This window comes from Astyanax mexicanus, chromosome 21, assembly GCF_023375975.1.
Source record: "Astyanax mexicanus isolate ESR-SI-001 chromosome 21, AstMex3_surface, whole genome shotgun sequence".
Classification (NCBI taxonomy): Eukaryota; Metazoa; Chordata; class Actinopteri; order Characiformes; family Acestrorhamphidae; genus Astyanax; species Astyanax mexicanus.
Genome location: NC_064428.1, coordinates 42047281 through 42060134, shown reverse-complemented (window position 1 = coordinate 42060134; position 12854 = coordinate 42047281). Strand labels below are relative to the sequence as shown.

The window sequence follows — 12854 nt, the reverse complement described above, 5'->3', positions numbered from 1 at the left end:
AGTCTCTACACATTTATTAAGTTTATATATAAATGAGTGTCTGTGGTTTATGTATGTGAGCATATCTGTATCTTGTAGATGGATCTCCACGCTGTTATAACTCCTCTGATCCCCTTCTGAACTCCACTGCCTGGTTTTCTAACAACATTGGATTCTTCATCACCTTCATCACCCTCACTGACCTCCAGTCCTTTGTATCAGACAGCAAGGTAACAAACACACACCCTCTTATCTTTAAATGTGTTCGTGATCAGGGTAATTTGTACACACTGAGGTTTTATTGTGTTCTGTAGATCGGTGTGTTCCTGGAAAACTCTGAGAACATCCAGCTGTTCAACAATTCAAAAATTCCAGCCAATGTGACGCAATACTACAGCTCCCAGTTATTCACCCAGAACCCTGCCTACAACCCACTCAGGTAACACACTATACACACATTTTCAATCCATCCATTGACCCATCAGATCATATTTATGTACTGCATATATTTTTTATCTATATTTTTGCACTTCATATGTTTGATTGCTCTTTTTGTGTGAGTAGTTTGCAAGATGTGCTCTTGTGTGGAGCTCCTGGATCTGCGTTTGTTTCTCTTGGAGCTTCAGATAGCCAGAACATCCTGTCCATGATCACAGAATTCTGCAGTGAAATTGATCCAGAGGTAATCAACCACTTGGCCCAGTCTCATACCAAGTCAGCTATCATAATGTAACAGTGTGAGATACCCATAATCCTCTTCTTTTCTCAGGTCACAGCAGCTTTGGTGGCAAACTTCCCCACTATTTCCACAACCACCATCCAGACACTTGGAAACCAGAGCGTTGGTCTGACACAGGGTCAGATATCCAGTGTTTCCCCCAGTATCATTAACAGCACTCTGCCCACTCTCAGCATCGTCCCTGGCTGGAACCAGGGTCAGGCCAATGCCCTCATCCAGAGCATCACTGGTGCAGGATACAAAGTAAGTGACGACAAGTATATCAAAATTATTGTAGTTAACCATTTTAAATGCAAACATGATACATGGCTTAAAAGAGAAACTCCAACAAATTAAACTATGAAACTATATCTATTTATCTATCTAAACACGTAAGTTACCAATTTTTTATGGACTATAAGGTGCACAAAATTATAAGGTGCATTTAAAGCGACACTAGTAAGGAACAGGGGTGTCGCAACGTTTCCCTCCTAATTCAGCAGAACTCACTGCTGGGGGCCCAAGTAAACAAAACTGTAATCCTTCAAGTCAAATGTCAAACAAGCACTGCATGTTAATCTACACAGATTTCTCTCCTGAAAACTGCCCTTCCATTAAGTTCCAGTAAGGTTAAATTTCCACTACTTTAGCAGCACTAGTAAATGCTGCCCCACAGCGACAAGAACCCTGAGTGTTCTTGTAATCCAAGGCGATTTTAACTAGAGTTTTGTCCCATGTAGCTTGTTTTAACATGGTAAACGTGCAGGCTACAGTCTGATATACTCACCTCTGAATGGCGAAAGAGATAGCGCATAGCCTGGTCAGTTGCTAATGCTAATACTGCTCCAGCCTTGGTGCTGAAAAAGAAACTAAACTGAAACTCCTGTATAACTCAGTTTTACTGCTCCTTAATACTTGACTGGTACAATTCATACATAAGGAGCATCGGATTAAAAGAAGCAAAGGCTTTTGAAAAAATACAATACTGTTGCTTAAGCATGGTCTACCATCACCTAACCAGATCTTTGAATAAAAGTCAATCAGCATCACAGCTGCTCACATGTGCTTAAAGACGATACATTAAAGCTGATATTTCGGATTCTAAATCTGATTTGATATTCTGATTGACAGATTGACACTGGTTCCTCTCTGGTGACTCTGGGCACCCTCATTGGAGGCGTTCCCTCAACAACCATCTCCAGCATCCCACCCACTCAGCTTCTGACTGTATCCCAGAATCCAACATTCATTACCAACATTCTGTCAGCACCAGTGATTCTACAGGAGACCTACGTCCAGCAGGTAACAGCAGAAACAGTTACAGGATTACCTTAGGATTACTTAAAGGGAACCCAACTTCAGTCAGATATTTTCTCTTTTTCCTTCCAGATCATTTCTGTAGATCAGACCAAAGTGGTGGAGAATGTTCCGGATGCTCTGGCATCATTTATCCCACCTGTGCTTCTGTCGTCTCCAACCTCTGTTAACGTGACGCTCATCAACAAGAAGAGCTGGAAACAAGAGCAGGTAACAGAGAACTTACGCTCATGCTCTACTTTCTGAGTATAACATGATTTAGTGGTAGAATTTAATATTCCAATAAATGCTTTGACTCCTTTTTGTTTCTTTGCTTGTTTTATTAGGCTTTGGTGTTGTTCGGTCCGGTCGCCAGTGCCAGTGACAATACAGAAGAGTGAGTTAATTTAATATACTGATATATCTAAAGCATGTTATTACATAATTACTGCTGGAAATACAGATTCCTGGTGATAAATGTGTGTTTTTGTCTCCCCCTGCAGGCTGTCAGAGTCAGTACTGCAGGGATTCACCGGGAGCTCAGTACAGACTTTATCACAGAAGAAGATCAGACAGCTGGTGAAAGCCTGTAGACCACGAACAGGCAGGAACAAGGTCGTCCTGAAAGAGTCTCAGGTAGATTCACTCTCCTACTCGACTGATGGTATGATCTGATTGAGAATGATGGACAGAAGAGCTCTGCTGTCTATTCAGTGCAGAGATAAAACTTTACAAACTTTACTCTACAGACTTGAGGACTTTTTTTGGACACCCAGGAAAGGGTTGTTTTACTACCAATGTTCCTTTATGGATGAGCTAAGTAATTATTAGATATCAAACATTCTAATTTGATAGGTCCAACCTGTAGAGACCTGACAGTCAGGTTTTTATTAGTGGTGTCAATCGATTAAAATGTTCTTTTTAAAACGTTTAAACTTTTAAAAGTTGTTATAGTGGATAATTATGCATGTATGTTTGAGGGGAGATAAAGTCAACGTGGGGCGCTGGACTAAAGAATGCATGATAAATTGGATTAAAGAAACATTTTTTTACTTACTGTAAATGTCTTAGCTTGGTTGTAAGGATTTCGATCAAGGGCAATGGGTAAAAAAGAGGGCCAAGAACAGAGCCTTGTGGAGCACCAGAGGAAAGATTACATGGAGTTACTACAGATCCTCATCATTTTACCTGATGAATGGTAAGCTAGTATTGAAAGTGGTTCTGAGGTTAGCAAGGATGGCCAAGAGTTTCTTCTGACTGAATACAACCGAATTCTCACAGCAATGATGTGATTTCAAAAAATCTAGTAGAAAGTCTTCTCTGTAGAAAGCACGACATTGTTGAAGCGGCAAGTTTGTTGGTGCCTGTCGTAGTGACAATCCTCGAACCTGGTGGTGGACACCCCAGGTAAGAGAGACCGTCAGGCTAAAGAAAGAGTCCTTTAAGGCCTGGTTGGCTTGTGGGACTCTGGAGGCGGCAGATGGGTCTCGAAGAGCCAAGCAGGTTGCAGCATTGGTCATTGTTGACGCAAAAATTTGGGTGTGGGATTCGTTTGGTACGGCCAAATTATTATTAGTCAGCTCCAAAATGATTTTGACAAACTGTCAGGCGATTAGGGAAGGTAAAGCAGTTCCCAACTAACACTATATATGGTGGAGGGGGGAAGCTGTTGACCTTGACCGGGTATGGTGGAAGCAATGCTTTGAGAATCTTCTTAACCCTGCCAGCACATCTTCCACAGACTCATCCTTCACTTCACTCAAGGACTCATCCTTCACTTCACTTCACTTGACATAACTGAGGTAGTCAGAAAACTCCTTGGTGTCTGAGCTCTGGAGGTGGATGAGGTCCGGACTGATTTCTCAGGGCTCTGGATGTTGTAGGATTGTCTTGGCTAACACATCTTTGCAACATTTTTGCAACGCGCAGACATCGGGGGCTCTTGGTGGTTTCCTCTTTTTAAGAAAACTTTAGGGGGTGCACACTTCTCAGCCTCCCTGGTAAGGTCTAGGCAGGGGTACTGGAGATAAGAGTCTGACAGGTACAGGAGGAACAATACGGGTTCTGTCCTGGTCGTGAAAAAAAAACTGGACTAGCGCTTTACCCTTGCAAGGGTTCTGGAGGGGGCATGGAAGATTGCTCAACTGGTTCACATGTTTTGTGGATTTGGGAAGGCATTCGACCATGTCCCTTGGGGTATTCTGTGGGGGGTGATACAGGAGTATGGGTTACAAGGCTTGTTGCTATGAGCCATTCAATCCCTGTATAAATGGAGTAGGAGCTTGGTTTCCATGGCCAGCAAAAAGTCAGATTGGTTTTCAGTGGGGTTTGACTCCACCAGGGCTGCCCTTTGTCACCGATTTGGTTCATAATCTTTATGGACAGAATTCCTTGGCATAGCCAAGTGGTGGACGGAGTCCGGTTTGGTGACCTCAGGATTTCACATTTGCTTTTTGCAGATGATGTATTCCTGTTGGCTTTATCTAGCCAAGACCTTCAGCTCTTCTTGGACCAGTTTGCAGCTGAGTGTGATGCAGCCAGGATGAAAAATTAGTGCCTTTTCCGGGTTGGGAATGAGTTGTTGCCCCAAGCAGAGAAGTTCAAGTATCTCGGGATCTTGTTTACTAGTACGGGAAGGATGGAACGCAAGGTCAACAGGCTAATCATCTGATCTGCTGTGTTCCAGAGAGAGCTGAGCCAAAAGGCTCTCTGTTTACTGGTCGATCTATGTTCCAACCCTTACCTACGGGCACAAGCTTTGAGCAGTGACAGAAAAAATTAGATGTGAATACAAGCGACGGAAATGAGTTTCCTCTGCAGAGTGTCCGGATTCTCCTTTAGAGATAGGGTGAGGAGTTTAGTTACCCAGGAGATGCTAGGACCTGCTGCTCCTCCACGTCAAGAGGAACCAGCTGAGGCGGTTCGGATATCTGGTCAGGATGCTTCCTAAATGCTTTCTTGGTAAGGTGTTGCGGGCACGTTTGACTGGGAGGAGACCCAGGACACACTAGAGATATTATATCTGGGCTGGCCTGGGAATGCCTTGGTGTCCCTAGAAAGGCTAAAAATGTAGCTGGGGAGAGAGAGTTCTGGGCCTCTTTGCTTAGGCTGCTGCCCCTGCGACCTGGTCCCCGGATATGTGGTAGATGATGGATGGATGTAATTTCAAAAGAACTAATACTTTTTGAGATGTTTTAAAACTTTTGTACATGTTTTAACTTAGTCTGTTGTGTGTTGTAGCTAACCTGCATGTACAACTATGTGAAAGAGGACATAACTCTGAACTTCACTGACCTACCTTCTGACCTGCTGCTCTACTACAGGTGTGTAACAACAGACAAATTAGGAAATTTTTTACTATCAATTAAAGCACAATGTTATTCTTCACAAATAAGCATGTAAAGAAGATGCAGTAATGTATATTTCTGTGTGTTTTAGCTACGATAAGGTTCAGTCGGTGAACTGCAGGTCGTACTTCAGTGCTCTGGGTTCAGCAGATTTCTCAGTTCTTTCCAGCGTTCTCAACAAACCATCCGTCTTATTCAGCAACGCTCAGAACTGCCTGGTAAACCAGACACATTTACACATTCACTCACACTGACAAGCCTTTAAATGATGACAGGTTTATATTACAGGACTACAGGAGTGGTCAGATGGTTGTACTCTTCACACCATGCAATTGTAGTTCTTGTAATCGTGAATATATTAATAGAGTATGGTTAGCAAACTTTGCGTATTTTCAGCGACAAATGATCTCTCACCATGAGGAACATACCACAAAATCATCAGGAAATCACACCAGAGATACCATTTAAAGAATATGGCCTTTTGATTTTGTACAACTCTCGATTTTCCACTCTTGGACTATTTTTGGCAGCAGTTTTCATGTTACTGGATTTAGAGTTGACGACTGGTCCAGATATCAAACCTGCTAGATATCGGTCATTGTTTTTGACTCTTGAATAGCAAACAGCAACAGCAAACATCCAAACCAACGGTCTCACTCTCATATGATCTGTATTTCTGTAGGGTATATCTGGAGGTAGGCTGAGCAGGGATCAGGTGGGGGTTCTGGGTAATATGATCTGCACACTGAACCCATCCTACATCCAGAACTCTGATCCACTCATCCTGGAGAATCTGAAGAACTGTGGAGATCTTTCTGACTCTCAGGTCACCGCCATACAGACACTGCTATTCTCTGGAAACACTTCATACGGGTGAGAAAGACATTAAATCTTATGGATATTGGACATGTGGTTATAAGCTTAGGTAGAACTTGACGTTGGACGTGTGACGGACTTGTTGAAGGATATTAACAGACCAGCTATGACCTCATTAATGTGGTGTTCTTCTTTAGGAATCACTCAACATGGACTCTGGACACTCTGAACCAGTTGGGCAGCCTTCCCCTCTACTTCAAACGAGACTTCTGGGAAATCTTTAGCTCTGTATGTAAATATGATTAGTTACTTATCTGTTGTTTTCTCTGCATATTTGATGTGAAGGTTCATCATTCAGGCTGTGTTCTGTAATTGTTTAAAATATTGTGTTTTTTTTTTTGTTTAGACCACAAAGAGAACGTATCTGAAGTCATTCATTCAAGTGTTGAAGAAGCAGAAGATCTCGATCGTGAAGCTCAGGAAATTCTTCACAGAGTTCAGCTATAATTTAAAAATCACCGGACGCGCAGCAGCAGGTATCAGTACATAATGTGGAATGTTGTTATCCAATTTATATCAATTTACTCTTTGCTTTCACCATATCACAATAGTTTGTGTCCAGCATATGAATGGAGTTATATGTGTTAATGTCGAAACTGAATTCTGTCCCTCTTTTTATCTGACAGTTTGCACTACAGGAAACATCACAGAGGCGACGATTGCAGATCCATCATTTCCTTTTGGCTACGACTCCACTCAGTTTGCTGCATGTCTGGACATCACTGTCCTGAGGGACAACCTGGCGTCCATCACTGATAAAGTGGTGGACACCAGCTTCCAGGCCATCATCTTGAACAAGTTAAACCAGGTCTGTGTTACTGAACACCAGTCATTTTAACTCGTCGTGATTTACGATTTTTTGTACAAGCAAAAGTTTTGGGACACCTATACATTTGCGCCTATGGAAGCTTTCACCATGTCCCATCCAAACATCCAAAGTCTGCTCTTACCATTCTGTGTAGGAGAAATAAGCCAGAATCACACCAGAACCTCCTGACCCAGAGTAACGTCTTGATTCTGTAGCTCCGACGAGACGGACTTGTCAAGTGTTAGCGAGACTCTTGGGTTAGCGTTTAGGCTAACGTCTTACCCGACAGACTCGTCCACTTTACTGCAGCTTCAGAATTAGAGTCTTCCCTCCACAAAATGAACTTTATACCTGAATCCACAGATTAAGACGTGTCTCAGGACTTCTTTCAGTAGTAATTGTGTAGTAAGGTGTCTGTGGTTTGTAACCTGTCGATGGTGTCTGTGGTTTGTAACCTGTCGATGGTATCTGTGTGTTGCAGCTGTACCCATCAGGTCTTTCAGACAGTGTGGTGCAGGTTCTGGGTTCCACGTCCCGCGCAGCCACTGTTTCCGACATCAGCAAGTGGAACGTCTCCACGATCGACACGCTGTCCTCACTGATGAACACCGTTAACGGAGGCTGGACTTCAGAACAGGTAGGAATGTCTCTAACGAGGATAACGAGGGTGTGTTGTTAATATATCTTAACCTCTCTGTGTCTGATCTGAAAGACGGCCACCAGTTGGCACTAGGGACAAAGAAAAGTTAGTTCTGAGCATTAATTCTGTGTATTTGTGTTGTAGAGTAAAGCGGTGATTATGAGGTATCTCAGTGTGGTTAATAACACTCTGGGAACTGCTGAACTAAATGCGATTGGAAGTAACCTCTGTTCCCTGGATGCTGGAGTCCTCAAAACCATCAGTGCTGATAGTCTGAGGTAAGTTCACACAATTCTACATAACTCACACTCATCACTATTTACTAGCTGCAGGAAATGTATACACACTTGGCTATGCATCTGAACATCAAGATCAGAATTAAAAATATACGTGAAAAGAGGGGAAAATGGAAGAAAGCAGTGAGGGAGGGATAACAAGATAACAAACCTCATAAATATTTGGTCTGATTTCTCTGTTTAAACTAAATTAGAGGTCCTGTTTCTAAAGCGGCGATGCTACAGCATCTAAGGTAAATAAAAAGCTTTTTAGCGAAGATTATAAAACAAGCATGCAAACCGAAGAAGTGAGCACAGCCAAAAAATGGGGTTAAATAGTGATAAGCCCAGCTGCAAAAAATGAAACTCCTAGATAGCTCCTGTGATGCCGTAGAAGATGAAACTAAACTTCACGAAAAGCGCAGCCCTTTAGCGCGCAAGCTTCAGTTTAGGAGCGTGAACTGTTGAGATGAATGCCGGATATAGAGTTGGGCCACTTTTACCTAATACCTTATTTTTGAAAATTAAAACTTTCAAATCACCTTATGTTCAGGCATGTGCCACAAGACGACAAAGACTGGTTCCAATGTGTTGATAAGGTTTCAATAGACTATAATGTCCAAGGTCGCTGAACTTTAGGTGGCCTCGTATCTCTGTTGGTTTTTGTGGGAATGTAGAGGGGTACCCTACTAAAAGAAAGAGTTTGATGGTGGTGAACCATGTGTTGTAACTCAGTAGCCATGGTCAGGCATGGCTGGGGGTATAGCTGATGTCACAATGAAAGAACAACAGTTTGAGTCAAAAGTCACATGACACCCTTTTATTTAGGAAATGAAAAATAGTTTCCAAGAAAGTGTCCAAGATCCCGACATAGACTTAAAGAAAGGCCCCTCACTCAATACTTATTTAGATATTTCATTACTTCTTTTGTTTCCCTTTCGTTTCTCAAATTAAAGGTTGAATTTAGTTTTCAGACCTGATCTCAGACAGCATGCCCCACTTTCCCACTAATCCACTGCAAAAAACTGGAGACCAGACGATATGAGCAGAATGCAGAGTCTGACATTTACTACTCATCTTTCCAGTGTTTGACAGTGCTAATTTAATAACTATGCAAATTCTTGTTATACACACAGCCAGACTAAATAGAAATTACTCACTGGAGAACAGTCTTGACCTTTACTAAACCACAAGAATTAAAAAGTCGAAGGTATTCTTACCACAGCCTTGTTTTTGTTGTACCTTCAACTCAAAACCAACAAGTAACAAAATACTTGTAACAATGTTATAAGAGCAAAGGTATTCATAAGCAGGACTGTTTAAACAACATGCTGCTAAATTTATTTTTTATATAAATTTGTCCAGTGTAAATTATCTTTTGCTGAAGGTTCATATTTTGCCGCTGCAGGAATGATTAACCAGGCTGGCGCTACTGTCAGTAACTAGTGTCAGACAGTAACGGTCAGACTACTGTCTGATAACAGTGTGGTTGTATTTTCCTGCATTGACCATCATAGAATTTAAAGATGCGCTCACACAGTTTGTCGAAGCATTCAATTTATAACCAGTTGTTGTCTGGGGGTCCCAGGTCAGCTCTGGACCCTAGGCTTTTGATTGGTTTGCTTGCCTTGTTGCAGCGGGCCTGTTTGGTCTCTTTTACAAGATTCAACAGACTTATAAGTACACATATACTGAAATATCGTACATCGGCTTCTGCAAAGAGATTTATAGAGATTTAGCAATGATAAACTATGGTTTTCAGCTAAACTCAGGCAGTTTTGTAGACGTTTTCACATAGAAATCTTCTTATCTTTTTTGGGCCTTGATGAAGGTTGCTTCCCTTGATCTGTTCAGATTTATCCACTCAGTTTCTGCTTTTCTTTTCTCTTTTCTTTATGCAGGAAAGCAAATTCTATGACAGTATCCTCCTGTACAGCAGATCAGAAATCAGCTCTGTACAGCATCGCCAACTCCTCCTTCAGCAGCCAACGCAGCGTCCCCACAACCTTCTACCTGCTCATCAGCCCTTACCTAGGTAACGTACACCCTCACCTCAGCTAACCTTCACCAAACATCAACTCAGCAGCTCTTATCTGGGTAAAATATCTAGTTAGTCTAGTGGAGGAGTGGGCAGGGAGAACTGATAAGACACCAGCGAGATGGACAACAGTTAGAAACTAGAAACTAGATAGAAAATAAAGTCATTTTTACAATAATAACAGTCTTTGCAATGTTATATGTCATATTTCTGCACCTGTCTGTAGGTGGCGCTCCGGTGGAGGATATACGAGCTCTTTCCGCTCTGAACATCAGCATGGACATCGCCACCTTCAAGAGCCTGAGTCCTGCGGTTCTCCCGGTACGAGACAGTCCCACAGTTCCGCACTACAGCTGAAGCACAGTCAGGACTTGTCTCTGTGTTCCTGTGTTCCTGTGTTAGCTGCGTTCCTCCGCCTGCAGTTCCACACTTGCAGTAACTCTGTGTACCCCTGTGTTTCAGGCTCTGAGCGTGGGGACGGTACGTGATCTCCTGGGGGTGAATCTGCCTGATCTGAAGCTGTTTGAGAATTCTACAGAGGTTCAGTTCTGGGTGGATCAGCAGTACAAGGTGGATCTGGAGACGCTGAATATCGGACTGATCGGAGGAAAAGACCTCGCCGTCTCTACAACCACGGCTACCACCAACACTACCACAGTGACCACCGTAACCAACCAGACAGTCGCTGCTACAGCACAGGGTAAGAACCTGCTCATCTGAAGAGACCATTACTGTTACATTCTATACAGTTCTGTATGCTAATGATCATTACCGTAACAATCCGTACAGTACTCTCTACGTTAATTATCATTACTGTAACATTCTACACAGTTCTGTGCTAATGATCATTACCGTAACAATCCGTACAGTACTCTCTACGTTAATTATCATTACTGTAACATTCTTCACAGTTCTGTATGCTAATGATCATTACCGTAACAATCCGTACAGTACTCTACGTTAATTATCATTACTGTAACATTCCACACAGTTCTGTATGCTAATTACCATTACTGTAACAATCCGTACTGTACTCTCTACGTTAATTATCATTACTGTAACATTCCACACAGTTGTGTATGCTAATGATCATTACCGTAACAATCCGTACAGTACTCTCTACGTTAATTATCATTACTGTAACATTCTACACAGTTCTGTGCTAATGATCATTACCGTAACAATCCGTACAGTACTCTCTACGTTAATTATCATTACTGTAACATTCTTCACAGTTCTGTATGCTAATGATCATTACCGTAACAATCCGTACAGTACTCTACGTTAATTATCATTACTGTAACATTCCACACAGTTCTGTATGCTAATTACCATTACTGTAACAATCCGTACTGTACTCTCTACGTTAATTATCATTACTGTAACATTCCACACAGTTCTGTATGCTAATGATCATTACCGTAACAATCCGTACAGTACTCTACGTTAATTATCATTACTGTAACTTTCTACACAGTTCTGTATGCTAATTATCATTACCGTAACAATCCGTACTCTGTGTTAATTATCATCACTGTAACTTTTCTCTGTTTCAGGATCAGCTGTTGTTCATCGTGGTTCAGGACCGTGGTTCATCACTCTGTGTGTAGCACTGCTGACCATCACACTGCAGATACTACCATAATCATCACACACACACACACACACACACACACACACACACACACACACACTATACACACACACACACACTATACACACACACACTATACACACACACACACTATACACACACACTATACACACACACTATACACACACACACACTATACACACACACACATACACACACACACACACACTATACACACACACACTATACACACACACACTATACACACACTATACACACACACAAACAAAAACAGTGTGCGAGTATGATTACTCATACTGGATAATTATTTTAATAACTCATAATGTATCTGTTCTTTAAGTATTAATACAGATTTAAATGCACTGTAATTAAAATTAAAATAAATTCTACTCATTACATAATTTAATGAACTACCCTGTTCTCTGTTAATAATTGTACAATCAACACTGGCTACTAATACTTACACACTTATAATCTGTAATTTGTTATATGTGTATTTATTTAATCATTATGTTTTTTTTCAATGTTTGATGACCATAAAAGCTCTACTAATTCTTCAATTCATTTAATTGCTAATATTAAAAATATGTTTTAAAAAAAACTTTTATTTCTGATTGTAATGCACTTTATCATTGATTATTACATCTCAATAAAAATTAACATGCATCATAAAAAGTCCCATGAAATTATTTTTCAATCATCACATCTCTGTTTACAAGGCTTTTTTTAACTGTAGCACATCCGCCGGTGCCCTCGACCATCTACAGGATCTTCAGCCACTCCTTTTAAATGTTTCTTCATCTTCTGGTGGTGGAGCATCTCAGGTCTTTACTTCTAATCAAAAGTCCTTCTTCAGTCAGCATCTGAAGAGCCAGTGGGACCTAATTTAGTGATCTATAGGAGAGACATCAGCCGATGGAAATCATCCACCCAGATTCATTACGTGCAGCAACCAGATCACAATAACTTCCTTTTTTCCTCTTGTAGGCCACTTCCTCCTCTTCTTCCAATTAGAAATGATTTGTTTTAGGTTGACCACAGGTGACCACATGAGGAAACTGGAGCTACTGGTACAAGTCAGCCCTCATTTTCCACTCGCCTCTGGATGTCAGGATGGAACACCCTCTCAGGTGGCGTGCTGCACCTTTGTTCCCTCTGTTTCTTTCCTGATTATTTTTGGTTGGAGGATTGATAGGCCATTCTTATTTGCCTTCATCTGAGTCTGCAACCTTCCAGGATCTCGGACAGCTTTCATAACATCT

At 41.5% G+C, this 12854-nt stretch overlaps 1 protein-coding gene across 1 annotated transcript in view; it reads left to right on the top strand.

Annotated features, from left to right (window-relative positions):
* LOC103031902 (uncharacterized) overlaps positions 1 to 12267 on the top strand; it is a 58951-nt gene extending 46684 nt beyond the window's left edge. Inside the window, exons 52-71 of the mRNA XM_049469925.1 lie at positions 79 to 209; positions 294 to 418; positions 544 to 661; positions 749 to 961; positions 1829 to 1999; positions 2087 to 2224; positions 2341 to 2390; positions 2497 to 2629; positions 5234 to 5316; positions 5432 to 5558; positions 6023 to 6213; positions 6354 to 6444; positions 6563 to 6692; positions 6843 to 7024; positions 7506 to 7661; positions 7809 to 7942; positions 9841 to 9974; positions 10204 to 10298; positions 10440 to 10677; positions 11534 to 12267. Of these exons, the coding sequence (XP_049325882.1) occupies positions 79 to 209; positions 294 to 418; positions 544 to 661; positions 749 to 961; positions 1829 to 1999; positions 2087 to 2224; positions 2341 to 2390; positions 2497 to 2629; positions 5234 to 5316; positions 5432 to 5558; positions 6023 to 6213; positions 6354 to 6444; positions 6563 to 6692; positions 6843 to 7024; positions 7506 to 7661; positions 7809 to 7942; positions 9841 to 9974; positions 10204 to 10298; positions 10440 to 10677; positions 11534 to 11622 (2729 nt within the window). The 3' untranslated portion in view covers positions 11623 to 12267. The remainder of the gene's footprint in view (positions 1 to 78; positions 210 to 293; positions 419 to 543; positions 662 to 748; positions 962 to 1828; positions 2000 to 2086; positions 2225 to 2340; positions 2391 to 2496; positions 2630 to 5233; positions 5317 to 5431; positions 5559 to 6022; positions 6214 to 6353; positions 6445 to 6562; positions 6693 to 6842; positions 7025 to 7505; positions 7662 to 7808; positions 7943 to 9840; positions 9975 to 10203; positions 10299 to 10439; positions 10678 to 11533) is intronic.
* The last annotated feature ends 587 nt before the right edge of the window (positions 12268 to 12854 follow it).